Below are 27,441 nucleotides of genomic sequence, written 5' to 3' on the forward strand. Positions count from 1 at the left end.
TTTGATACAGGGTCTCACTCTGTCGCCCAGGCTGGAATGCTGGAGTGCAGTGGTGCAGTCTCGGTTCACTGCAACCTCCGCCTCCCAGGTTCAAGCAGTTCTCCCATCTCAGCCTCCTGAGTAGGTGGGGCTGCATTGGTATGCCACCATACCCAGCTAATTTTTGTATTTTTGGGTATTTTTTATTGAATGGCATATTATTGGGTTAGCAGACGCCCTGTTAGATGTTCGATCTTTACAAAGACCCTAGGAGGTGGCCATAGAGACAGGGTTTTTTCATGTTGGTCGGTCTGGTTGGTCTTGAACTCCTGACCCCAAATGATCCACCCGCCTCGGCCTCCCAAAGTGGTGGGATTACAGGTGTGAGCCACTGTGCCTGACCTGCAAGGATTCTTTTACACATAAAATATTCTTGCATGTATATATGTCATAATACATACTAAATTGTATTTCAGGGTTGAAAAATACCGGCCACAGACCCTGAATGATCTCATTTCTCATCAGGACATTCTGAGTACCAGTAAGTATCCATGTGTCAGTTGCTCTTGTCCTGGATGAGGGACCTGTGTGAATTTCTTGGTGATGTCTCTCCTAACTTCAAAGAATCTGATTGAGCTTTGTAGAATGTGGCTTTAAGATCATTCATTCATCTTCTTCAGATAGCTGCAGTCTAGTGGGTAAGTCACAAACATGAGCATAAAATTGCAACTCAGTGGAGTAAAAATAGCGTTACAGCGAATCATTTAAGTTCACAGATGTTGTCAGCACCCAGAAAGGTGCCTGTAACACAGTAGGCCCTCAATAAATACTTGCTGGCTGGCTGCACTATTGAGTGAATTCCAGTTGCCCCAGGAACGCAGAGACAAGGCCCCTACATCAAGTTGCATCTGCCTCTGATTTGGACATTGCATTGGGTTGAAGAGCTTTCAGCCCAACTCAGGGGCCCAGGGTGAATGAGGCAGCTCCCAAAGACTGATGGTGCCCTTCTTCCTTCCTGATCCTCAGTTCAGAAGTTTATCAGTGAAGACCGACTGCCACACTTGCTTCTCTATGGTCCCCCAGGGACAGGCAAGACATCTACCATCCTAGCCTGTGCGAAACAGCTGTATAAAGACAAAGAATTTGGCTCCATGGTCTTGGAGGTAAATACAATTGTTCTTACTCTACAAATAACTTAGGACTCCAGTCTCTGAATTTCAGTTCTGCTGGCTTTATTTTACTTTAAAAGTAAGTTGCCCCACGGACAGTTAGGAAAGAAGTAAATTCGAAATAAGATACTTTAATTCCCTTTTTCCTATAATGGTCATTTTAGTCTGGATTAGTGTTGGTCAGCTAGAGGGCAGTTGTAGGGCTAGGCACCTTTTTCTTTGCTGTTGCCAACTTCTACCCAAACCCTCCTTTATGGTTACTTGGTTGCTGCCTGTCTGCCATGGCCCCTCCGGATCAGTTCTCCACGTCTCTCCACCCTATTCCTGCCTGGAAGGCTGAGCTCTACTGACTATAAGCTTACTTACCCTCTGGCTCCTGGTTGGGTTTGGCCAATAGAGGCCTTGGCAGGGGTAGGGGAAGGGAGTGAGTGATGCCGGGACCTTCCCTGAGGGCTGACAGGCTGGCAGCATGGCCCATCTGTAGGGTACATCTCACAGGTGGTACCTTTCCTGCAGCCCTCTCCAGGTGCCTACAGCCACTCCCTTCACTAACCCCTTCAGGCTTAAGGGTCACGGGTATTGCATAGCCCCATGGTTTTCCTATATCGCACCTTTAAAAAGATCTCCTTGTTTAATTCTCTTCAAATTGCTGCGTTTGAGTATGCCATCTGTATATTGCTGCGACCTTGACTAACATACTTAGATTCAAAAATGTGAATGTTGTCTATTGCAAGAAAAGTTTAATTTACTTTTTAGACGCGGGTCTCAGAACTTTGCTGCTACTAATGTCCTTATGTCAGTTTATTAAGAACTTGGTAACCTTGGGATTGTGGTAGCTGAAATTTGTATCATTCTGCTCATACCGGAGGTGCTATTCAGTGTAACCATACCAGTTAATTATTTCTCCAGCTTATGTCAGTCATTGTCCTCAAACGGTGGGGGTAATATAGCCATCTTTATTGATTTAGTGAGTTTTGTGTAAAACTGATTTTTTATTTTGTGATGATCTCTTAGCCATCATTAGACATAGAAAGCTAACCTGCTGAGCTGGACTGATGAGGAGATACATTAAAACCAAGAACTCACAGATAGCATAGCAGCATGCTTTTTGTTTTTACTTCTGTCTTCCACATTTAGCTGAACGCTTCAGATGACCGAGGAATAGACATCGTTCGAGGACCAATCCTGAGCTTTGCTAGCACAAGGACAATATTTAAGTAAGAATTATTTGTGTAATTTCGCTCCCTTGATTTTGATTAGTAAGATGACATGGCTTAATTTTTTAATCCTCTCCTTAGCCAGTTTATATGGGTTGAAAAAAAATACTGACTTTGTCCAAAGCAACCATGGAAAAGAGATAAAGGAGAGGATGGTAGTAAGAAGTATTATAATGCAACTGCTAAAATAAAATGTTGTCTACACTTGTATTAGCAAGTTCTTTTTTTTTTTTTTTTCCCTTTTTTTTTGGAGACAGGATCGCCCTCTATGGTACAGGCTGGAGTGCAGTAGCATGATCTCGGCTCACTGCAACCTCCACCTCCTGGGTTCAAGCGATCCTCTAGCCTCAACCTCCTGAGTAGCTGGGACTACAGTCGTGAGCCATCACGCCCAACTAATTTTTGTATTTTTTAGTAGACATGGGGTTTTGCCATGTTGCGTTGGCTGGTCTCGAACTCCTGAGCTCAAGCAATTTGCCTGCTGCAGCCTCCCTGAGTGCTGGGATTACAGACGTGAGCCCAGCCTGTATTACCAAGTTCTTTAGGGAAGCATTCTTCATTTTTAGTTCCTGAGAACTGGTTAGATTACCCTAAGCCTGGATGAGCTAGTTTGAATTTTAAAATAAATTGAGATCAGGAAAGACAACTAGGATGGTGGCCAAAAAAAAAAAGAAAGAAAGAAAAAGGGTGAGGGCCAGGCACAGTGGCTCACACCTGTAATCCTAGCACTTTGGGAGGTCTAGGCAGGTGGATCACCTGAGGTCAAGAGTTCAAGACTAGTGTGGCCAACATAGTGAAACCTCGTCTCTACTAAAAATACAAAAATTATCTGGGCATGGTGGTGGGCGCCCGTAATCCCAGCCACTCGGGAGGCTGAGGCAGGAGAATTGCTTGAACCTGGGAGGCAGAGGTTGCAGTGAGCTGAGATTGCGGCACTACACTCCAACCTGGGCAACAGAGCAAAAACTTCATCTCAAAAAAAGCGAAAGGGTGAGAGACTCTGGTGTGAGTGAGGGAGATGGGGAAAGCAGTAGCATGGTAGGGTGGTATATGGAGGAAAGTGAAGATGCCAGAGGACACAGCGCATAGAAGTAGAGCAGTCAGTCCTCCATTCCCACCAAGTGTTGAAGGAGTGATGGGGCATTTCCTCTCTGAGTGACCAAAGATGTCTGTCTTGGCCAAAGTTCTAGAAGAAATAGCCTTTCCGAGACAGGACCCGATGGCACAAATGGGAAGATGTAGGTTTGAGCCCAGATGTTGAGGTGAGATTGAAGAAATCTTTAGACAGCACCATTTGTTTTTCTAGGAAAGGCTTTAAGCTAGTGATCTTGGATGAAGCAGACGCCATGACTCAGGACGCCCAGAATGCCTTGAGAAGAGGTAAGCAGAGGCACTGTGGAGTGTGTGGGCTGGCGCGCGCGCTACAAGGAGAATTAGGAACTTTGTGTTTGTTGCTGTTGTTATTGTTTTTTTTGGGGGGGAGGAGGGGATGGTTTTGAGTCAGTCTTGCTCTGTCGCCAAGGCTGGAGTGCAGTGGCGCGATCTCGGCTCACTGCAGCCTCTGCCTCCTGGGTTCAAGCGACTCTCCGACCTCAGCCTCTCAAGTAACTGGGATTACAGGCATGCACCACCACAGCCGGCTGATTTTTATATTTTTAGGAGAGATGGGATTTCACCATGTTGGCCAGGCTGGTCTCGAACTCCTGACCTTGGGTGATCCGCCCACCTCGGCCTCCCAAAGTGCTGGGATTACAGGAGAATGAGGAACTTTGGACATGAGATATGGCATGACTTGTTTTCAGTTTTCATCTTCTGGCCCAGAGAAATCTCTATGCCTTTCTGTGTGTCTCCCATCTGATGATACAGGCAAGATACCTCTGCAGTGGGACCTTCCCCTTCAGCAGCCTAAGGACTAAGCCCTGCGGGGACTTTTAAGTCTGGCCAGTCACTGGTGTTCAACCTCCTTTGACACTGGGTTCAATTTCAGGGTTGAGAATTCATATCTTTCCATGGGATGGGGTGTGGAAAATCTTTCATCCCTAAACTATCGGATAGTCCTTTCTGCTAATAGTACCCTTTCCTTTCTGCTAATGGTACCCTTTGAACCACAATAGCTAGGAGAAGAATATCTGAAGTTGAGGTGCTCGGAGAGCTGACATTACTTCACTGCTTGCCAAGTGAATGATTTGGCGGGGGGAGGGAGAGCACCCTGCGATTTGTCTGTCTTCGGGGGCCCAGTGCAGTTCTTTTCCCTTAAAGGACACTTGTCATCTCTCATTAAGATTCCAAGTGAATCAGCTTTGAGAGAAGAACGATCTTTAGGAGTTTGTGGGGAGGGAGTAGATGGCAGCACACGTTTAAGGAAAGGACGGGGGAAGGTGGGGGGAAGAGGAGCGGGTGAGGAGAAAGGGAGGAGGAGGGTAGGGGGAGGTGGAGGAGAAGGGTAGGGGCAGGTGGAGGAGGAGAGGAGGGGGTGGAGAAGGAGAGGAGGGGGAGGAGAAGGAGGACGAGGCAGAGGAGGAGGAGGTTGAGGAGGACAGTGAGAATCTCTCTGGTCCTAGAAGCTTGGCAGCCTTTCTTCGGCATCTTGTTCTGCCGAGTGACTGTCATTCTGGGCAGATCCCCATGTAAGAACATTGGGTACCTACAGAATGGAACTGGTGTCATAAGCAACTCTTTGTTCGGGTTATTGCTCCCTTGAGTGCTCTGAGGCCTCCAGACAGTCTCCATGGAAAAGTCTGCAAAAAGCCGTCCCCCTCCCTGCCCATAGAAGGTGAAGAATCATCAACCTGCCAAATATAATTTTATGTAAAAGGACAAGAAGAGGTCTCATAATCTGAATGGGATTACATGGCAAAAGTGCCAGAATCATGGTAAATGGTAAAAAGGAAGCATTTTGTAAAATTCCACGGAGGCATGTTTACCAGTTTGTGAAAGAGGAGTGGCTAGGCCGGGTGCGGTGGCTCATGCCTGTAATCCCAGCACTTTGGGAGGCTGAGGCGGGCAGAGCACTTGAGGTCAGGAGTTTGAGACCAGCCTGGCTAACATGATGAAACTCTGTCTCTACTAAAAATACAAAAATTGGCCTGGCGCAGTGACTCATGCCTGTAAGCCCAGCACTTTGGGAGGCCGAGGCGGGCGAATCATAAGGTCAGGAGATCGAGACCATCCTGGCTAACATGGTGAAACCCCGTCTCTACTAAAAATACAAAAAATTAGCTGGCGTGGTGGCACGCGCCTGTGGTCCCAGCTACTCGGGAGGCTGAGGCAGGAGAATCGCTTGAACCCGGGAGGCAGTGGTTGCAGTGAGCCAAGATCGCGCCATTGCACTCCAGCCTGGGTGACAGAGCGAGACTCTTTGTTTCAAAAAAAAAAAAAAGAGGAGTGACTAATCTCTGATCTGAAGAGGACAGAGCTGCCCTGTCTTGTTGCCGGCTGCATCTTCATTTGTTTACATTCTTTCTTTTTTGCGACAGAGTCTCACTGTTGCCCACGCTGGAGAGCAGTGGAATGATTTTGGGTCACTGCAACCTGCACCTCCTGGATTCTAGCAATTCTCCTGCCTCAGCCTCCCAAGTAGCTGGGATTACAGGCACGTGCCACCACACCTGGCTAAATTTTGTATTTTCAGTAGAGGTTTTGCCATGTTGGTCAGGCTGGTCTCGAACTCCTGACCTCAAGTGATCCTCCTGCCTCAGCCTCCCAAAGTGCTGGGATTACAGACGTGAGCCACCGCGGCCGGCCAACATCCTCACTTGTTTGCAGTCTTGAATCTTTTCCTATACCCTTGTGACAACAGAAAAATTCAAGTTTTCTGGACTCTGAAAAATCAGAATGGACTTTGACATGAGGTGGTTTTATTTTCTCTTACCAGTAATCGAGAAATTCACAGAGAATACCAGATTCTGCCTCATCTGTAACTATCTGTCAAAGATCATCCCTGCCTTGCAGTCCCGCTGCACGAGGTTTCGGTTCGGTCCCCTGACTCCTGAACTCATGGTTCCCCGCCTGGAACATGTCGTGGAAGAAGAGAAGTGAGTATTTTGCGGGTCTTTGGGGATGCAGTGTAGTAGAAACAGGCTTGTGGGATGACTGATGGTTCGTATGTAGAGGAGAGGATGTTGGAAAACGACTTTGCAGAGTGCCTAGCACAGGGGAGGCACTGGGGAGCGTCTACTGCTATCATTTTCTCTGCTGTCTCAAGGCCATTCCTCATAAAAGTCTTTTGGTACTTCATTTTTCTTGATTCCATCCTCCTCCCCTGGAAGCTGCCCAATTTCCTCCTACTCTTCTTTGTCATTGGAAACTGCAGGCTGCTGAGTCCCTTCTGCAAAGATGCTTCCAGCCTTTTTAGACTAGAAGGGAAGGTTCTGAGACATCACATTCTGTGTAATCAGATGCCAAACAAGTAGCCGACCTGAGCAGCTGCTTGTTGTAAAGGAGGAGTTTGGGCTGCGTGATCATGGCTTGTGCCAGGCCTCTGCTCCCCAGAGAGCAGAATTCAAGGCGACTGGCTCCATGGGAGAATGCTTGTTCCTAAATGCAGGCTGTTCTCGTTTTGGTTGGCTGTGAGTACGAATGTGAAGCCCAGGTCCCTAAAAACCAGAGTGAATTCTAGATCAGATAGATCACGAGATTATTAACTCTGTTCCTCTCTTTGCTTCATTCCTTTAAAGCCTTAATCATTCCAGACCATCTTGTTCCTTTGGTGAATGCTGGTGCTCTCAGGGGACCTCATAAATCCCTTCTGCTTATTTCTTTCAGAGTTGATATAAGTGAAGATGGAATGAAAGCACTAGTCACTCTTTCCAGCGGAGACATGCGCAGGGCTCTGAACATTTTGCAGGTATGGTCTCAGCAAATCCTTTTGTTTTTGAGACAGAGTCTTGCTCTGTCGCCCAGGCTGGAGTGTAGCAGCACAATCTCAGCTCAGTGCAACCTCCGCTTCCTGGGTTCAAGCGAATCTCCTGCCTCCTGAGCAGCTGGGATTACAGGCGCCCACTACCACGCCCTGCTAATTTTTGTATTTTTAGTAGAGATAGTGTTTCGCGCCCTGCTGATTTTTGTATTTTTAGTAGAGATAGTGTTTCGCCATGCTGGCTAGGCTGGTCTCGAACTCCTGACCTCAAGTGATCCGTCCGCCTCGGCTTCCTAAAGTGCTGGGATTACAGGCGTGAGCCACCGTGCCCGGCCTGGTCCCAGCAAATCCTGAGTCATTGTTTTGTCATAGTTTTTTAAGAAAGACCTAAGCAAAGGCATGATCAATCTGTACATTTAGAAATCTACAACTGGTAAGACCTTGATCTCATAACCTGCTGGATTCCCCCTCCTCACTTTGTATTTTGATTAATTGAAAAAATCACTTGTTGCAGGGCCAGGTATGGTGGCTCACGCCTGTAACCCCAGCACTTAGGGAGGCCAAGGCAGGTGGATCACCTGAGCCCAGGAGCTGGAGACCAGCCTGGGCAACATGGTGAGACTCTGTCTCCACTAAAAAAAAACATGAGCCAGGTGTGGTGGTACATGCCTGTAGTCCCATCTACTCAGGAGGCTGAGGCAGGAGGGTGACTTGAGCCTAAGAGGTCGAGGCTGCAGTGAGCCGTGATCATGCCACTGTACTCCAGCCTGGGCAACAGAGCAAGACCCTGTCTCAAAAAACAAAGAGCAAAAGAAAATGTTTTAAAAACAAAAGGAGTCATTTGTTGGCAAAGAAGGCAAAGGGAGAAAAGGATTTGGCACTGGAATAGCCAACAGGCCGTGGCGTCCTCTGATGAGGGGACTCTTCCCGGTGTAGAACGTGTGGGTTCTAACTGCCTTATGCCCATGGAACTTTGCTGCCCACCTGTATTGCTGCCTTGGCAATTGCTTCTTGGCTCCCTGCAGCTTGGTGGCTGCTGTGACCGCCACTGTGATCTCCCCCTTCCCCCTCTCTGCACAGAGCACCAATATGGCCTTTGGGAAGGTGACAGAGGAGACTGTCTACACCTGCACCGGGCACCCGCTCAAGTCAGATATCGCCAACATCCTGGACTGGATGTTGAATCAAGATTTCACCACAGCCTACAGAAGTATCCTTTCTCATAACCTCCTGGCCAACGAGACCTGAAGTTGGCCCCAGGAGTTCAGGCTGCAGCCAGCACCCACACCTTGCTGGCAAAGCACAACTGGCTGCAGGCGACTCTGGTCAGCTTGTTGTGGGAGGGAGACGTCTGTAGGTGGAGTGCGTACTTGTCTTTAGCACTCCAGAGTTCTCCTTGGGGGGGCGCTGACCTTCAAGTCAGGGTAAGGCTTGAAGCAGCTTCACTCCCAGATGGGAGAAAAGCTTAGGCCTTGGCATAGAAGATGCAGTAATTTTCAAGTGGTCAGTGATAGTGATAGCTCTTGTGCTGTGAAATTAAAGGCTGGGAATGGTGATACGAAGCCTTTTTGAAAATGCATTTGGGGCTGGGTGTGGTGGCTCATGCCTGTAATCCCAGCACTTTTGGAGGCTGAGGCAGGTAGATCACTTGAGGTCAGGAGTTCCAGACCAGCCTGGCCAACATGGCGAAACACTGTCTCTACTAAAAATACAGAAATTAGCCGGGTGTGGTGGTGGGTGCCTATAGTTCCAGCTACTCGGGAGGCTGAGGCAGGAGAATTCCTTGAACCCAGGAGGCAGAGGTTGCAGTGAGCCGAGGTCGTGCCACTGTACTCCACCCTGGGCGACAGAGGAAGACTCCATCTCAAAAAAAAAAAAAAAGAAAGAAAAAGAAAATGTAGTTGGCTTTATTCTCTACTAGAAGGAGGTACAACTCTATCTTTCAGAAAGCCCTTACTGAAGATGAAACAAAGAAAAATAAAGAATTGGAGTCCAACATGTGCAGCTTCAAGATGAAAGAGAAACAGTTGTTGGGATTAAAAGTCCTACTTTAAAAAGTCACTTGCCAGGGTTTGGATTCAAAATTCTCTGCAGTATGTTTGTTCTGGAACTTGTTCCCTTTGCCTTAACTGCTCCTCTAGATATTACAGAGTTGAAAACTCTGAAGGGGTTGGCACTGCATGATATCCTGACAGAGATACACTTGTTTGTGCATAGAGGTAACTGACATTAGACCCCAGCTGAGAAGCTGTGGAGAAGGTAGCCTGCTTTGGGATTAAGGATGGTTAGGACAGGAGGCTTCATTCTTGAAGCAAAGAAACTAATGAAGTGTAAATCAGACCCCTTCTTGTTAGCAGTTCTGTCTTGCCACTGTTTAAAATTTTGTTCCAGAGCTGGGTAGGGTGGCTCAAGCCTGTAATCCTAGTACTCTGGGAGGCCGAAGCAGGCAGATCACCTGAGGTCAGGAGTTCAAGACCAGCCTGGGCAACATGGTGAAACCCCATCTCTACTAAAAATATGAAAAATTAGCTGGGCGTGGTGGCACACGCCTGTAATCCCAGCTACTTGGGAGGTTGAGGTGGGAGAATCATTTGAACCTGAGAGGTGGAGGTTGCAGTGAGCCAAGATTTGCCACTGCACTCCAGCCTGGGCAACAGAGCTAGAGTTTGTCTCAAAAAAAAAAAAAACTGTTCCATAAACCCTCTTTTAATATCTAGCACTGCTGGGGAGAGTGAAAACTCCTGGAGGCTAACTTTATTTCCTCTAGGGGTTTGTATGTTATAGCAGTAAGTAGTATATATTAATTCACATTTCTAAAAAAAAAAAAAAAAAAGTCTCTATCTCTGTGTATCTATCTAAATATATATTCCCAGAAAAGAAAGAGAAAATATGTAAACATGTAAACCAAAGCAGGCTTAAGGAAAACATCTTAAGTTCCACACTTGCCTGTACCTTCTACACGGAGAACTGGTTCTCAACCTTGGCAGCAGATAGGGGCACTCCAGACAAATTAAGTCAGCTTCTCGGAGGAGAACCAGGCATCCGTATTCTCTAAGCTCCCCAGGTGACTTGTGTAGGCTTTCAGAGAAGCTCTTCCCTCCACAGTGGCCAACTGCGGATGGAGACTTAACTGGGTCAATGAATGTTGGTTCTGCCCAGGCCTTCACAGACCTCTTCCTGGCTGGCCCATGCCATGCCTTCTGCCCAAAGTATGGTTGGCTCAGGCCCTGCTCTGCACCTTGATTGTGGAAGCTGAGCATAAACCAACTTTAAAAAAAATCTGTTGTTTGTGCTTGGTTTTTAAATGGGGACAGGCTGGGTATGATGGCTGACGCCTGTAATCCCAACACTTTGGGAGGTCGAAATGGGCAGATCATTTGAGCCCAGGAGTTCGAGACCAGTCTGGGCAATATGGTGAAACCCCATCTCTACAAAAAATACAAACTAGCCAGGCATGGTGGTGCACATCTGTAGCCTCAGTTACTCAAGAGTCTGAGGTGGAGGATCCCTCAAGCCCAGGAGGTCAAGGCTGCAGTAAGTCATGATCACACCATGCCACAGCACTCCAGCCTGGGCAACAGAGCAAGACCCCCTCTCAAAATAAAGTAAAATACAGAATAAAAACAGCAAGTGGGAACTCAACATTCAGGTTAACTTGTAGAGCTACCCAGCTGCTAAGAACGGTGTGATCTTTGGTGTTCTCAGGATCACTTTGGTATCTGCTCATTTTCCTTTTTGACTACCCTATAAAGAAGCACAAAATCGAGTGGGTAAAAAGTATGAAACCAGCACCGTTTTTACTCTTAGAGGTGTGGTATCTAGTGAGCAGGCTGAGGCCTCGGGACTAGTTCAGTATTAAGGATTTGATGTTGAAACTCATTTGTCCTCTGTGGGTTTTTTGACAGTAGAGAGTGACAGACCTAACTTGTTTGATTTTGTTTTTCCCTCAGTTGACTTTCCATCTTCAGTTCGAATACATTTATTGACCAAAATGGCAGACATTGAGTGAGTACTTCTCCCAGTTTTCAGTTTTCATTCTTTTCCTCCTTTTTCTCCCTGTTGTGAGTTCTTTCAACTTTCTTGGTTTCAGTTTTTTTTTTTTTTTCCTTAAATCGTTCACATACAGTAGAATCCAGTCTGGTGATATCGAATGGAATGTGGGGAAGGGTGTGAGCTGCTTAAAGAACATGGGGATAAACTCACAGGTCAAGTACAGATCAGTTACATATCTGAGATGAAGCCTTTCCTTGGACCTCACAGGCTTGGCCCACATTGATTCTGAAAATGCCCTTGTTATTTGGGAGGCCTGCTTTGCTTCAACCACCCAGCTGTTATGAAGGCATTCTGGCATACTAAAGCATATTGGGGGGAAAAGTAAACACAAACTCAATTTTCTGCTTTGCCTGGTTCCGTAAACACTGTTATTAGCCCCCAGCGAAGCTGGCAGCTATCATTTGAGTAGACAGCATTGGGTTCAACAGAGACGCCAGCATAGGCCAACTCTAATTTGCGGCATTGGCTTTCACAGGCACAAATTAGGTCACCTCTCTTCACTGCATTGTGAATATGACGGTTTTGCTCTCAGTGGCTGGGCATTTAAAAGGTGGCAAGAGGAACTCCAGTGTCCTGCTTTACTGACTAGACCACAGACCCACCAATATATCAGCCAAACTTCCCAGTGAAATGGCTTAATTAAGAGGAAGGAAATCTCCGTTTTGTTTCCCTCTTAATGTATTTTGCCGACAAAATAATCCTTCATGACATAAATTTTGTATATCTGTATAGTTAGGACAAAGTTAAGTTCAGAACACCACTGTTGATACCTAATACTTTATTTCTTTTTTTTTGAGACAGAGTCTCGCTCTGTTGCCCAGGCTGGAGTACAGTGATGCAACCTCTGCCTCCCAGGTTCAAGCCATTGTCCTGCCTCAGCCTCCTGAGGAGCTGGGATTACAGGCATGCACTACCACGCCCGGCTAATTTTTGTTTTTTGTTTGTTTGTTTGTTTTGTAGATGGGGGTTTCACCATGTTGGCCAGGCTGGCCTCAAGTGATTGGCCCGCCTCCCAAAGTGCTGGGATTACAGGTGTGAACCACCGCGCCCGGTCTGATACCTAATAATTTTTAAAATTGAATCTGTCCTTATGAGTTTGAAACATCACATTTATAAATCAATGTGTAGGGCAAAGAAGAAAATGTTAGGGGGACACATACAAGATTGCCGTCCAGGGTAAATTTGTTTTATCACTTCCCATCCCCACTCCTTCAACAGATTTTCAGTCCTAGATCTCTTTTTCCCTTAAGAAAAGGCAGCTGTGTGTGGTGTCTTTTTTCTTACCCTGTGTGTTTGCTTTCTTTTAGGTACAGGCTTTCTGTTGGCACCAATGAGAAGATCCAGCTGAGCTCCCTCATTGCTGCATTTCAAGTCACCAGAGACCTGATTGTTGCAGAGGCCTAGATGCTCCGAGGGCTGTTCACAATTCTCAGGGCTCTGCAGTGACGGAAGAACAGAGGACAGTTCCGGGATGAACTGCAGCCTGGGGTCGTGGGATGAACCAGTCACTCTAAATCTTGGAAAAACTCCTTTCCAGGACAGGATTGGCAGGCATTTTTAAAAGTACCATTTTTGTGGTGGTTTGGAGCAGAGATGTACAAAATAATTTTAATGTATAACTCATACTGCCCATCTTTTATAGGGGAAAAAAATAACCTTTTTTATTTTAAAGTTATAAGGCTTTTACCTTTTAGTTGCTTGGATGACAGGGAATTAGCCTACCCCATTTTGGTCTGGAACAGAAGACTTTCAAATCTAATATGGTCCAAGTGTCTTCCTACTCAAGGTAAACATCATCTCCAAAATTACATTTACGATTCTAATATTTGGCATTGTGTCTTTATCTAATTTAAACAGATGTTAACGAACGTCTGGCCAAAACTATTATACTTTTATAAGATGAGCTGAATTCTCTGACTTTAAAAACTGGTCTATTTACCCTTTGTGGTAGAAGAGTTACCAGCAGGTTTCAAATTGATGTGGATGATAGGAAAAAAATTTTAATTTTAAATATAATATAGAGCCTTAAACTATGCCATTGGGGGGCAGAGGCTGTATAAAACACACTTGTTTTCATGCAGGAGAGGGGCAAGTAAGATTGAGCCTGACTGTAAACCTAGAACCGTGGGAGGACTGGGACTTTTGTACAAATTTCACATTTACTTTATAGCACTCATGCTGCATTTGTGTTAGTGTGCTTTATAATACAAGACAAAGCAGCCTGCTGGCTGGCTGTGTTACAAGTGACTCCTCCTTAGACAGCTAGAAAGACGCTGACTTTGTCAAACTTGCATTTACATGAAAACCTTCCGTCTCTAATATCACAGAATAAACTTTCTTTGGATGCTGTTCTTTATATAAGTGTCAAATTCTTAAACTGTCTAACGGAAAAAGTCACTATTCCCTTTATTCGTGGAGGACTCACCTCCTTAAGGACAGTGGCAAAGTTTGAAGCTAAATCTGATGGCCAACTAGGCCTTAAACCACCCAGAGGCTCAGCCTCTGCTGTACCTGTAACTTCAAGATAACCATGAAATGCAAACGTTGGCCAGTTGGTTCCCAGCTCTTCCACTGTACTACTTGTTTTATCTGTTTATTTTTTGAGGCAAGATCATGCTGTGTCATGCAGGCTGGAATACTGTGACACGATCATGGCTCACTACAGCCTCCAAGTCCCAGGCTGGAGCAGTTCTCCCACCTCAGCCTCCTGAGTAGCTAGAACCACAGAACCACAGGTACATGCCACCACATCCTCAGCCCCCTGAGTAGCTGGGGCTACCGTGCACACCACCACACTACTAAGTTTTTTGGCTATTTTTTTTTTTTTTTAAATAAAGATGGGGTCCCGTCTCACTCTGTTGCCCAGGCTGATCTTGAACTCCTGGGCTCAAGCACTCCTCCCACCTCAGCCTCTCAAAGTGCTGGGATTACAGGCATGTGCCATCACACCCAGCCCTGCTTGTTTTAAAAGGGGACTTTTTTTTTCTTAATGGAAAAAAATGAAACAGAGCCAAAAGCTTTTTTTTTTTTTCTTTCCTTCAATGAAAGCCTCTCATTTTGAAAAGACATGTTTTTCTTCAAGCAACAAAGGTGGTAGAGGAAATTCCTCAACTTTCTCAACAAGTCATGTAATGTTACACTGGCCTCCATAAAGCACCGATTAAGAAAGCTAAAGAATAAGATGTTGTATTTCTTTTAAAATAATTTAAAATATATTAAATTTTCCTAAGGCAGGTTTTGTTTGAATGAGGTGTCTTGATTAGATAACTACATGCCACTGAAGGAGAACAGTACTTTTAAGGAGCTATTTTTGTTTCGCAGTAGAGTTGAAACCAGCTGATTAATCCAATGAAGTTAAACAGCAGAGACAGATCTCGTACATAAAAGTATCAGCTAAAGTCATGACTACACCAAGTCTTTACACAATTAAGACATCTTTGCAACTGTTCAATTTTAAGTACTACGGTTATTAGATAATCGAGAAAAACATAGTTGTACCTTAACATCTGTTGAGGTCTGCCCAAAACTATTGAGAAAATACAAATAAATATGATGATGATAAATGGCCACTGATAACTCAGTAGCCATCTGAATAGTCATGCAGTTTAAGAATACATCCTTGTATAATCTGACATACAAATTTGTCATCTCCTGCACATGCACACCATTGTTAAAAAAAAAAAAAAGCCAATAATAGTGTCTCGATCAGTCAGGAGCACGGCCTCTGATTCCCCTGTAATTTAGTTAAGCTAAATTAATACCTCATACCAAATGGCTCCAGGAAAACTGTCCTGCAGGTCAGAAGGGAGCCCAAGAAGAAAAGCACTTGGCCAACGTCGAAGCAACTCTGACCACAGCAGGAGAGAACTTGAACCAATGCTACCACTGCATCAGTAACACAAGGATAGGTACTAGGCAGAAGCCATCCTTCCCAGTGGAGGGAGTGTGAGCTGCTCTGCCACTAGAGAGGCTCTGGAGGCCTACTTACTTGTGTAATCAAAACAACATCAGTAACTGCACTTTGAATCAAAACGACTAGAAAGAGTTCAACACTTGCTGTTTGTAACTGGACTGAAGATTTAAGGTAAAGCTCTGTTGCCATGCAAGTGGAATCTCTTCCTCTAAGACTGACTTTCACATGCCAGGGAGAGAAAGATCCATGACTAGTACACTGGAATCTGGTTTTGCTACATTCTATTCACAATCCCGAAGAAATGCTATTTGAATCCAAGACCAGATGTTTGGCCCATTATTCCAGCACCTCCCTTTAACAGGACGATCTACCCTGCTACAAAGAAACACAAGATGTGGCGTTGCTTAAAAAGTCCTGTATGTGAGGAACTCTTTCATTTTCTTGGGGATTGGCAGTGCTAGGACTTGGTAAGTTGTTAGGAAACTTCGAAGGGCTTTCCGGCATAAGTGCTTCAGTGAGGACAGCACCCGAGGAGCTGTCCAGAACTGGACGTGGCCATCTCTTGTCCTGAAATGAAACAAACCGATGCTGTGTTAAGACAGAGCTTGGATGTTCATGTTTTCATGAGGATGGATACTCAAGTTTCTGTTTTGACTGGAAAGAGCGGAGTCTTCAGAGAGTGAAATGTAACCCTGACCGTGGAAATGGATGTAAAAGTTGTGGTGCTGGCCGGGCGCGGTGGCTCAAGCCTGTAATCCCAGCAGCACTCTGGGAGGCCGAGATGGGCGGATCACGAGGTCAGGAGATCAAGACCATCCTGGCTAACACGGTGAAACCCCGTCTCTACTAAAAAAATACAAAAAAACTAGCCGGGCGAGGTGGCGGCGCCTGTAGTCCCAGCTACTCGGGAGGCTGAGGCAGGAGAATGGCGTGAACCCGGGAGGCGGAGCTTGCAGTAAGCCGAGATCGCGCCACTGCACTCCAGCCTGGGCGGCAGAGCGAGACTCCGTCTCAAAAAAAAAAAAAAAAAAAAAAAGTTGTGGTGCTGAATAATTAAGGCGGCTGATAGGATTAGAAAAACTCAAGACACCTTTGATACCAAAGTGCTCTCTCTCCGCACAGCCCTTTCTAAATCTGACCACAGTCAGTTCTAAAGTAATAGGGGGAAGAGTGCCACCTACTGAATTATAGATGTTACCTGTAAAGCGGTCTTTTAGCCCTAAATAGTTTCCCATATATTACGCATCATCTCAATTTTATTCTCCCTTGTGAACTTGGCCCATTAGGTGGCATGACTTACAGGTCTTTAATTACATTTAGGTTAAATATTCAGAGAAAATGGTACACTGTATTAGCAAAATCGATCATTTGAGTTTTATATAATCTTGAATTGCCTTAAAGGTTTCCTCATAGGCAAGAAAATTCTAGATGGTTTCTTTCCTTAAAAAGCTCCATGGTATACTCAGCAGAAACCACCACCCATCTGTTCAGCTAACAAATACATACCCTGTGGCAATGACTCCACCATGTGGAAAAAATGTGCAGCAAAGACCATTGGTCATAGGAGCAAATGCTATGGGAGTTTTCAGTTCCAGGGCCCAGATCCTGAGGAGTCTGGATGGGGAGAGAGAACATCCACACATTAGCTGACCCAGGGCAAGACCAGGAGGGCCTTGCTGCCATTACTTGCAAGCACTTGTTCTGAGGTCACGTAAAGAGAGTTCTATTTGTTACCTGTCATCTGCCACCGTGGCAAGGTACAAGCCTTCTGGAGAGAAGCACACAGATCTCAGTGAGCTAATGTGGACATCACTGTCATCCATGGCGGGGTCAACCTGGGTGTGGCTGAGAAGGAAAGAAACAGGATGGCAGGCCTGGAGTGATGGCTGCTCTCCACCCTCCATCGTCACCCCAGGCAGGAAGCCAAACTGCCGTGGCTATAAAAGGACTCAAGATGCACTTGTGTGCCCCTCGTGGAAAAGCTTGGGATTTGCACACTGGGAAAAAAAGGATATCTCAGAAGGCTCCAGGTGTCCTGTGGAGGGACTGAAGGGTTACTAACACTTCCTTGTGCTAATTGGCTTATGCAAAGTAGGTCAGCCCTCACTTTAATGCCACAGTAGAAACTGCAAGTCTTTTTTAGGCTAAGATACATGATAATTATAGGACTGCCTATTATTTGCTTCATAAAACAACAGACACAAAAGGAAAAAGGAGACCAAGTTTATGAGAACATGAAACTCATTTTGGAAAGCACAGTTTCGATAAGAGGCTCTTTCTGAACTTGTTACTACAGTTATTAGTAAATGGAAATAAAGAGTCATATTGAGGCTTCATAATGCTGATTCCAAAGAATTACATGCAGCCGCCTGAATCGGGAAACGGGAAGACACTCAAAGCTACTTGAGAGGGCTTAACTGACAAGGCATCACTAAGAAGCAGTGAACCAGTCCAGGCGCAGTGGCTCATGCCTGTAATTCCAGCAGTTTGGGAGACTGAGGCGGTGGATCACCTGAGGTCAGGAGTTTGAGACCAGCCTAACCAACATGGTGAAACTCCATCTCTACTAAAAATACAAAAATTAGCTGGGCCTGGTGGCACACGCCTGTAGTCCCAGCTACTCAGGAGGCTGAGGCAGGAGAATCGCTTGAACCTGGGATGTGGAGGCTGCAGTGATCCAAGATTGCGCCACTGCCCTCCAACCTGGGTGACAGAGGGAGACTCCATCTCAAAAGAACAAGAGACCCACTGTGCCTTTTTATCCAGCTTTTCCCCCTCCCATGTCCCAGACTCTAAAAGAGACATGTCTAATCCCAGGCAGGTTCCTCATCAGTCCCCCTACAAAAAAGTCATAGCAGGATTCAGTCCTTACTGGAGTGACCTCAGCCTTTCGCCGGTGTAGGGGTCCCACATAATCACATTGGTATCGTAAGAAGCCGTGACAAGCAGGGCAGAGTCCGGGGAGAAGTCACAAGAGACAACACTGCTTTGATGGCCCTCTAGCTTCCGAATTAACGTGTAGGACCTCATGCTCCATAGAAAGACCTGTGGAAAGTAAGAAGTGCCTGGTTAGGGCAGAAGCGAAGTGCTTAGGACTCAAATGGAGGGAGGGAAAGGTACCACCACCAAATCTTCTGCAGGCCTTGCGGCCAGGTCAAGTTGATTCTCTATCCCTTTCCTACAGCTCTTCCAGAACCTGTCGTATAGGTTTAAATAAGGTAACTGGTCTGGATTTTTGAGGATTTAAACCAACAGACATGCTCAAGGAGCTCACTATAAGAGAGAATAAACCAGACCAGCCTTAGGAAGACCCCCGCTGAAACGCATGTGCAGAGACTTCTGAGTCTGCTTCTGAGTCCTGTTTGCCAATAGGGTAGTACGTGCTGATGAAGACCTGAGCCAAGTGCTATCTTATTCCACTTAAAAGTTGGTGGCCAGGCATGATGGCTCACGCCCGTGATCTCAGCATTTTGGGAGGACAAGGTGGGTGGATCACATGAGGCCAGGAGTTTGAGACCAGCCTGGCCAATATGGCAAAACCCCAAATACAAAAATTAGCCAGGCATGGTGGTGTACGCCTGTAAGCCCAGCTATTTGGGGGGTTGAGGCAGAAGAATCACTTGAGCCTGATAGGTGGAAGCTGCAGTGACCTGAGATCACGTCACTGCACTCCAGCTTGGGCGAAAGAATAAGACTGTCTCCAATTTTTTTTTTAAAGGGTCAGAAGTGAAATCTGCGGCCACCCCACAAAGTAGTGGCAGCCTGTCAAGGCATTTTACACCCCCCACCTTGTATATGGAACCATGGAAATCTGTCCCAAGACTGTGTCTCTGACCTAGCTCATCACTTTAAACCTTTGTGAGAAGCATTAAGAGGATTTTATTTTCATTCCTTTAAGAAAACCCTCAGGCCAGGCACGGTGGCTCACGCCTGCAATCCCAGTACTTTGGGAGGCCGAGGTGGGTGGATCACCTGAGGTCAGGAGTTCGAGACCAGCCTGGCTAACATGGTGAAACCCCATTTCTACTAAAAATACAACAAATTAGCCAGGCGTGGTGGTGCACACCTGTAATCCCAGCTACTCGGGAGGCTGAGGCAGGAGAATAGCTTGAACCCGGGAAGCGGAGGTTGCAGTGAGCCAAGATTGTGTCACTGCACTCTAGCTTGGGCAACAAGAGCGAAATTCTGTCTAAAAAAAAAAAGTAAAAAAGAAAACCCTCATATTCCAAACCACAAATAAATGATGAGCCACCGGGACTGTACCAAATGGTGAACTCTCAACCTTCCCTTCAGTCACTTGCAGCAAGTGGCTCAACGCAACACAAAATTCAAACAGAAACTGTTCTCAAATTGTTCTTGGATTTCTAATACATGTTTGTTTTTTCAATTAACAGGATTTCAGGACAAAGTTCAACAAGTTACTGCACTGACATGATTTGAATTGGAAATCCAAATTAGAGAGATTCAAATTTGATGGTTCAAAGGAAATTTGGACTCACATGTGGGCTGCAACTTTTAAAATCTCAGACTCCAAGAAGAAAAGAAATTTAAAAAGCAATCATTTTCCCATTTTGTAAAGGGAAACAGACCTCTGATGACAGGAGCAACCTGTTTCCAGATCCCTCCTGTCTTTGGGTTCATGTTAAAGTGCAAGTCACAAGGGAGTTTCGCAGGTGGCAGCCACGGCTCACCAGCATGCCTTCTATTGGGGTGGATTTGCGGACGATTTTGAGAACACTCACACACACCAGGCCACCACTTCAGACCTCCACGTCTCAGTGAATTAAAGCAATAATGCTGGAGACTCACCGACTTCTCTCCAGCTGCAGAGCACAGCATGCTGCAGTCTGGGGAGATGGAACAGCAGTAAACCCACTGCAGGTGGCCCGATAACACTTGAATCTGTTTACCTGGCAGAAAAAAGAAGCAAACGATGAGCCAATCCTCAAAACAACAAAGCAGGAAGACTGGAGAACTGGGAGAACTGGGGTGGTAACAGCCCCCCGCCCAGTATACCCATCAGCTCCTATCAGCTGGGCCCAAGGGTCCAATTTTCAATTCAGAGTAAGAAATATGACCAGATTTGTCATTTAAACACCTATAATCTGTGAATATGATATTCTAATTCCCCACAGAAACCATTACCTATGGCTTCAACACAATCTATAAGATCAGTAAAGGTGAAGGGGTATGGTGATCACTTTTTTTTTTTTTTTTCTGAGATGGAGTCTCACTCTGTCTCCCAGGCTGGAATGCGGTGGCGCAATCTCAGCTCACTGTAACCTCCGCCTCCCAGGTTCAAGTGATTCGCCTGCCTCAGCCTCCTGAGTAGTTGGGATTACAGGCACGTATCACTGTGCCCAGCTAATTTTTGTAGTTTTAGTAGAGACAGGGTTTCACCATATTGGCCAGGCTGGTCTCGGACACCTGACCTCAGGTGTTGATCACTTTTTAAATATAATCTTGAATTGCCTTAAAGGTTTCCTCATAGGAAACCATATCAAAGGGAGCCTTTGATAGCAGAGAATGTTCTTTTTCGGCTCCCCAACCACCTCAAGTACCCTGAAGCATCATTCCCAATTTTGAGAGAGAGTTTATCTTCAATTCTCCCTCATTTAAACTGTAAAGGTTTCTCTGTAATCACAAGGATCCTGCTGCAGACTGTCACCCTGCCAGCCTTGCCAGGATGTCCAGATGAGCAGTGTTGTGGAGTCATTAGGGGCACACATTCTAGAGTCAGACAGCTTGGGTTTGAATCCTGACTCCCCTGCTAATTCAGCACATAACCCAGGGCAACTCACACAATCTCTCCAGCTCTTGCTTTAAAAAAAGCCCGTCCATATAGGGGATGGGTGAATAAATGGTGGTATATCTACCCCATTAATGCAGTTGGAATTAGAGACAGATTTTCCATGGGGTACCTACCGTTTAATGAAAAATGCGAGATGCAGGGGAAAATCGTGAAGATATATGACTCAATTTTTGTGAAACAATGACCCAAAAGCCATGAATGCAAATGTGTGTGCACAGGATTATATAAGCAGAGAGAAAAATATGGAAGGGTATATACTAGGCTCCTAACACGGGGTACCAGGATGCAGGGGAAGAGGGGAGGATGACGACAGCAGGGAGGGCAAGAGAGAGAATTGGGAAGGAAAGAGCCAAGCAAGAAAGAAGAAAAAAGAATTGTTATATGCCCGTACATGGTCATATATATGAATTTATTGAAGTTTATGCGGATGTATGGATCTACAAAAATTAGTACTTTTTATTTTTAATTTTTATTTATTTACTTATTTTGAGACAGGCTCTTGTTCTGTTGCCCAGGCGGGAGTGCAATGGCATGATCTCGGCTCACTGCAACCTCTGCCTCCCGGGTTCAAGTGATTCTCCTGCCTCAGCCTCCCGAGTAGCTGGAATTACAGGCACCTGCCACCACGCCCTGCTAATTTTTATGTATTTTTAGTAGAGCCAGGGTTTCACCATGTTGGCTAGGCTGGTTTCGAACTCCTGACCTCGAGTGATCTGCCTGCCTTGGCCTCCCAAAGTGCTTTCATTAATATTTTTAAAAAGTCATGGTGCCTGTAGTCCCAGCTACTCGGGAGACTGAGGCAGATCACTTGAGCCCAGGAGGCAGAGGTTGCAATAAGCTGAGATCGCAGCATTGCACTCCAGCCTGTGCAACACAGTGAGACTCTGTCTCAAAAAAAAATAAAGGTCAATCATGGTTTCTTCAGCCGTCAAATCTCAGGGTGCTGTGAGTACTGAATAAATTAAGGCCTGTTAGGTCAATGGGGCAGCGCCCGGCAGCTGGGAACGCAACTTTATTCCCCTCCTCTCCTTGAAAAGCTCTCATAATTGGCCTGCTCCATCCCACCCACTCTCAGTCACACTCACTTGGTCTTTCCTTCCAAGTCATCAAGCGATTTCCAGAGCCACGGCATGGACCTTCCTGAGATGGTGGCAAGCTGCCTCAGTACACGCATTAAGCCAGCATTTAAAAAGGCACTGCCAGCGGAGCGTGGTACCTCACACCTGTAATCCCAGCACTTCGGGAGGCTGAGGTGGGCGGATCCTTTCAGGTCAGGAGTGCAAGACCACCCTGACCTTACCTTCATGGCAAAACCCCATCTCTACCAAAAATACGAAAATTAGCCAGGCATGGTGGCACACACCTGTAGGAGGCTCTGTCTTTAAAAAAAAAAAAAAAAAAAAAAGGCACTGCCTTGGAGAAGGTGCCCTGATCAGCAGCGTATCTTAGACTGTGTGATTACAGGTTCCACTAGAGTAGGTCAGGCGCAGTGGCTCACTCACGCTTGTTATCCCAGCACTTTGGGAAGCCCAGGTGGGCGGATCACTTGAGGTCAGGAGTTCGAGACCAGCCTGGCCAACATGGTGAAACCCCGGCTCTACTAAAAGTACAAAAAATTAGCCAGGTGTGGTGGCTTATGCCTGTAATCCCAGCTACTTGGGAGGCTGAGACACAAGAATCACTTGAACCTGGGAGGCGGAGGTTGCAGTGAGCTGAGATTGTGCCACTGCACTCCAGCCTGGGTGACACAGTGAGACTCCGTCTCAAGAACAAAAGAAAACAAAACAAAAAAAAAACACCTAGAGTTATCTTTGTGATCAGATGCCTTCAGATGAGGATGCACATGCACCACCTTAGTTTGTTTGACAAGTTGCTATAGACTAAATGTGTCCCCAACACATAAAGCCCTAATCCCCAATGTGATGGTATTAGGAGGTAGGGCTTTTGATAAGTCAACAGGGCATGAGGGTGAAGCCTCGGGAATGGGATTAGTGCCCTTAGAAGAAGAGACATGAAAGAGACAGATCTCTGCCAGATGAGGATATAGACAGAAGGTGGCTGTTTACAAGCCAGGCAGCTGGTGCTCACAGACACCAAAACTACTAGCACCTCGCTCATGGACTTCCCAACCTTCAGAACTGGGAGAAATAAATGTCTGTTGTTTAAGCCACCTAGTCTCTGGCACTGACTAAGATACAAGTTTTGGGGCTCACTGCTAAACGAGCAGGAGAAAGGTCCCTCCCATGGCTGTGTGGAGCTGGACAGTCATAACTTGGGAGAGAGTGCCAGTGCCTTCACACCATGGGGATGAGTGGCCTCTTCATAACCCTCCTTCCAATCCCTCCCGCCCCTGATCCTCTTCATGACCCTTTACCACTGCCTCCTTCTAATCCCTCCAGCCCCTGAGCCCCATCCAGGGCTGGAGGGATTGGAAAAATGGCATTGCAATAAATTCCCCTTTCTTATGTCACTTTTTTTTTTTTTTTGAGACAGAGTCTTGCTCTGTCGCCCAGGCTGGAGTACAGTGATGCAATCTCGGCTCACTGCAAGCTCCGCCTCCTAGGTTCAAGTGATTCTCCTGCCTCCGCCTCCCAAGTAGCTGGGACTACAGGCGCCCAGCACCACGCCCAGCTAATTTTTGTATTTTTTAGCAGAGATGGGGTTTTGCCATGTTGGCCAGGCTGGTCTTGGACTCCTGACCTCAGGTGATCCACCCGCCTTAGCCTCCCAAAGTACTGGGATTACAGGCGTGAGCCACTGTGCCTGGCCTGTTATATCACCTTTCTAGTTAAGGATCAAACCAGAGATGTATGGAATTCCTTACTGGGCCACCCCCGTATATAGTTTGCTCAAGGCAGAATTTCACAAAACCTGATGCCCTGTAGCCTGAGAGAATTATTCTAGGCTTAGAGTCTGCTTCAAAAAGAAAGTCTAACAGGAAGCACCCAACAGGGACTTCTACATCAGTGGTTCTCAACCTGGGGAGACCTTGCCCTTCACAGGACATGGGGACTTTTTTGCTTGTCACAACTGGAGAGGATGCTACTGGCATCAAAAGAGAAGAGGCCAGGCATGCTGCTCAGTGTCTTAGAATGCACAGGAGAGCCCACGACAAAGGGTTATCCAGCCCAAAATATCCATAGTGCCGATGAGGAAACCTGTTCTAGATCAAATATTTTTAACAGGGGCAATTCACCCCAAGAGGGTACAAACTAGTTCTTGGTAGCCAAAAAAATCTTAACATTTTTTTACATACAAAGCATAGACATGCATTCAGCACATAAGCAAATATACAATAGATCTTCAATATTACAATAGCCTAAATAGACACACAGTATATGTCTGGTATTAAACTCTCTTTGGTACGGTATTATCTTTGGGGCGGGCAGGGGCAATTAGGAAAAAACTGTCTAAAAAGGCTCCTTAAGGGACAATCACAGAAAAAAAACATCAAGAAATACTGTTTTAGATCAAAATGAAACTGGTAAAGAGGAGAAAGCAAATACGGTATTTTTGGAGTTGCCAAGTAGTTCCTTCTCTTCCCATACCGTGTTTATTCAGGTCCCAGATGCGAAGAGTCTTATCCCGTGACGCGGAGACCAAAATCAAACTGCCACTGGGTGTGAAGCTCAGATCTCTCACGACATCTTGGTGGCCGGAAAGATTCAAAAGCAGGAGCCCTGGCATGAAAGCAGGGGCACTCAGTCAGCCAGAGAGGGGGCACAAGGTGTGCCTTCCACGGCCACACCCCTCGGCCAACACGAGTGGAGCAGGGAGGTGACACAGTCAGAACATGCACCCGAGCCTCCCAGAACCCTGCGCCAGCCAGGAATGACCTACCGGTCTGCACCTCCCAGATCTTGATCTGCCCATCGTTGAGTCCCGTAGCAAGAACCAGGCAAGAGACATCGGGCACCTGGGGGTGGTGGCGTGCCCAGAGCTTCCTGCTGGGTGGGGAAGGCCACGGGCTGAAGGCCAGCCCCCAGACAATCTGACCACAGTCCAGCGTCTTCTCTTTTGGGCTGCCCCGCCCTTTCGTCTCATTTTTGCTACTGCGGCTTTTGGCTTCAAACCCTTTAGGGATGCTGGGAGAAGCAGAGATTTCTTAATGAATCTGCAATTGTTACCAAGTCTATCAACTTTTCATCCTGGGACATGTAAGACTTTTGGGGAGTGGAGGGAAGGGTCTGTCACCCAAGCTGGCATGCAGTGACACAATCATGGCTCACTCAGCCTTGACCTCCCTGCTCAACTGATCCTCCCGCCTCAGCCTCCACCAAGTAGCTAGGACTACAGGCATGTGCCATTAGGCTCTGTTAACTCTGTTTGTATTTTTTGTAGAATGGACTTTTGTCATGTTGCCCAGGCTGGTCTCGAACTCCTGAGCTCAAGTGATCTGCCCACCTTGGCCTCCCAAAGTGCTGGGATTACTGGCATGAGCCACCCCACCAGGCCACATAAGATTTTAAATCCTAGAAACAAGCTGGCCTTTGGTGCAGTTTGCTGTGACTTTTCTTTTTGTTTCTTTTTAAGAGTTGATGTAGGCCGGGCAAGGCAGGTGGATCGGCTGAGTTCTAGAGTTCGAGACCAGCCTGGCCAACATGGTGAGGCCCCATCTCTACTAAAAATAAAAAAAAAAAAGATTAGCTGGGCATAGTGGCGGGTGCCTGTAACCCCAGCTACTTGGGAGGCTGAGGCAGGAGAATCACTTGAACCCAGGGGCGGAGGATGCAGTGAACCAAGATCGCACCATTGCACTCCAGCCTGGGGAACAAAGGCAAAACTCTGTCTCAAAAAAAAAAAAAAAAAAAAAAAAAAGAGTTGATGTAACACAGGCTATACTGGCCATGGCTCAATCTATTTGCAACAGCCCTGCAATGGGGTGACCTGCCTTGTGGGATAACTAAATCACAGATGCTCCAGGGAGTCACATGCTTGCTCAGAAAGTTCTCTCGGGTTTTGGTGAGTGGAAGGAAAAAGATACTCAGTTTTTCCCATGAGTAAGAAAGCGCAATGCAGGTTTGGAACTAGGGCAGAACTTAGAGCCTGAATAGCCACCACTCTCCTGCCTGATGAGTTCCCTTATCTCTAGCTTAGAAATCCCCAAGGAGCTGGAAAATAAACCCCTGTCTTGCCAACACCTTTTGTTTGGTACATGTTAATTTCCACCTTTACTCACTATGTTCCAACTGATTAATGAGGCTCCTTCATTTACTTCCCTGATGGTAACCCGCACAAGAATCAAACAGCAAGGTAGTCAAGAGAGAAAAGGAATTCACAGGGCTGCGTAGAGGTAGCCTGTCCTGGAAGATCTCTTAACCCGACCCTCTCCTACAATTCAACTTACAGTGAAACAGGCCCAGATAAGCTAAAACATGGGGCCCTGGCTGCCACTGTGCCCAGGAAACAATGTCTCAAATGCACAAGCACTTGGCCAGCCCTGGGGTTGAGCCTGAAAACATGAAGCTTACTGTTTGCGGTACACAGCACAAAGGTCTCCATGTGACCTGACCATACTCTGGTTGGTTAAACTAAGGGAAATGGAGACGAGAAAGCTGAACGCCAAATTTGGTTCCATGAGAAATCCTAAACTCGATGCACATGTAGTTGACAACTTTATGTATTAATTGGTGCAGAAATAATTGCAGTATTTGCAATTACCACCATTACTTTTGCACCAACCCAATATTACAGATGGTAAAAACCACCATTACCTTTGCACCAACCCAATATTACAGATGTTCCCAAAAAATTCTAACTAAATCACATTTCTGTCAATTGTGTGGTGAAAGACATGAAAGAATTTTAACCAAGCTCATTTACAAAATTAGAAGGGAGGGGCCGGGCACGGTGGCTCACACCTGTAATTCCAGCAATTTGGGAGGCCGAGGTGGGTGGATCACCTGAGGTCAGGAGTTCGAGACCAGCCTGACCAATATGGTGAAACCCCGTCTCTACTAAAAATACAAAAATTAGCTGGGTGTGGTGGCAGGGGCCTGGTGGCGCACGTCTGTAATCCCAGGTACTCGGGAGGCTGATATGGGAGGATTGCTTGAGCCAGGAGGCGGAGGTTGCACTGAGCCAAGATCACATCATTGTACTCCAGTCTGGGTGACAGAGTCAGACCCTGTCTCAAAAAAAAAGGTCTACGCTCTTAGCAGTTGTCAAGTGTACATTATTAATAACCACAGTCATCATGCTGTACAACAGATCTTCCGAACTTACCCTGCTTAGCTGAAACTTTATACCTTTGATCAATATCTCCCCACTCCCTCTCCCACCGCCGGTAACCACCATTCTACTCTCTGTTTCTATGAGTTAGACTTTTTTAGATTCTACATGTACATGAGATCACGCAGTATTTGTCTCTCTGTGCCTAATTCATTTCACTTAGGATAAAGTCCCTCAGGTTCATCCATGTTGTAGCAAATGACAGATTT

At 46.2% G+C, this 27,441-nt stretch overlaps 2 protein-coding genes across 6 annotated transcripts in view; one reads left to right on the top strand and one right to left on the bottom strand.

The window, feature by feature from the left end:
* RFC5 (replication factor C subunit 5) overlaps positions 1-13,632 on the top strand; it is a 62,358-nt gene extending 48,726 nt beyond the window's left edge. For all 4 annotated transcript variants that reach the window (XM_009181798.4, XM_009181796.4, XM_009181797.3 and 1 more), the window contains exons 2-11: positions 456-520; positions 1,006-1,142; positions 2,286-2,365; positions 3,672-3,745; positions 6,240-6,399; positions 7,130-7,211; positions 8,304-8,433; positions 9,365-9,442; positions 11,174-11,228; positions 12,584-13,632. In XM_009181798.4, the coding sequence (XP_009180062.1) occupies positions 1,131-1,142; positions 2,286-2,365; positions 3,672-3,745; positions 6,240-6,399; positions 7,130-7,211; positions 8,304-8,433; positions 9,365-9,442; positions 11,174-11,228; positions 12,584-12,680 (768 nt within the window). In that variant the 5' untranslated portion in view covers positions 456-520; positions 1,006-1,130 and the 3' untranslated portion in view covers positions 12,681-13,632. The remainder of the gene's footprint in view (positions 1-455; positions 521-1,005; positions 1,143-2,285; positions 2,366-3,671; positions 3,746-6,239; positions 6,400-7,129; positions 7,212-8,303; positions 8,434-9,364; positions 9,443-11,173; positions 11,229-12,583) is intronic.
* A 662-nt stretch (positions 13,633-14,294) lies between these two features.
* WSB2 (WD repeat and SOCS box containing 2) overlaps positions 14,295-27,441 on the bottom strand; it is a 29,390-nt gene continuing 16,243 nt past the window's right edge. For both annotated transcript variants that reach the window (XM_031650803.1, XM_031650802.1), the window contains exons 3-9: positions 24,842-25,086; positions 24,550-24,681; positions 19,999-20,099; positions 18,062-18,234; positions 16,924-17,034; positions 16,696-16,803; positions 14,295-15,756 (exon numbers count right to left, since the gene is read on the bottom strand). In XM_031650803.1, the coding sequence (XP_031506663.1) occupies positions 15,594-15,756; positions 16,696-16,803; positions 16,924-17,034; positions 18,062-18,234; positions 19,999-20,099; positions 24,550-24,681; positions 24,842-25,086 (1,033 nt within the window). In that variant the 3' untranslated portion in view covers positions 14,295-15,593. The remainder of the gene's footprint in view (positions 15,757-16,695; positions 16,804-16,923; positions 17,035-18,061; positions 18,235-19,998; positions 20,100-24,549; positions 24,682-24,841; positions 25,087-27,441) is intronic.

Source organism: Papio anubis, chromosome 9 (assembly GCF_008728515.1).
Source record: "Papio anubis isolate 15944 chromosome 9, Panubis1.0, whole genome shotgun sequence".
Classification (NCBI taxonomy): domain Eukaryota; kingdom Metazoa; phylum Chordata; class Mammalia; order Primates; family Cercopithecidae; genus Papio; species Papio anubis.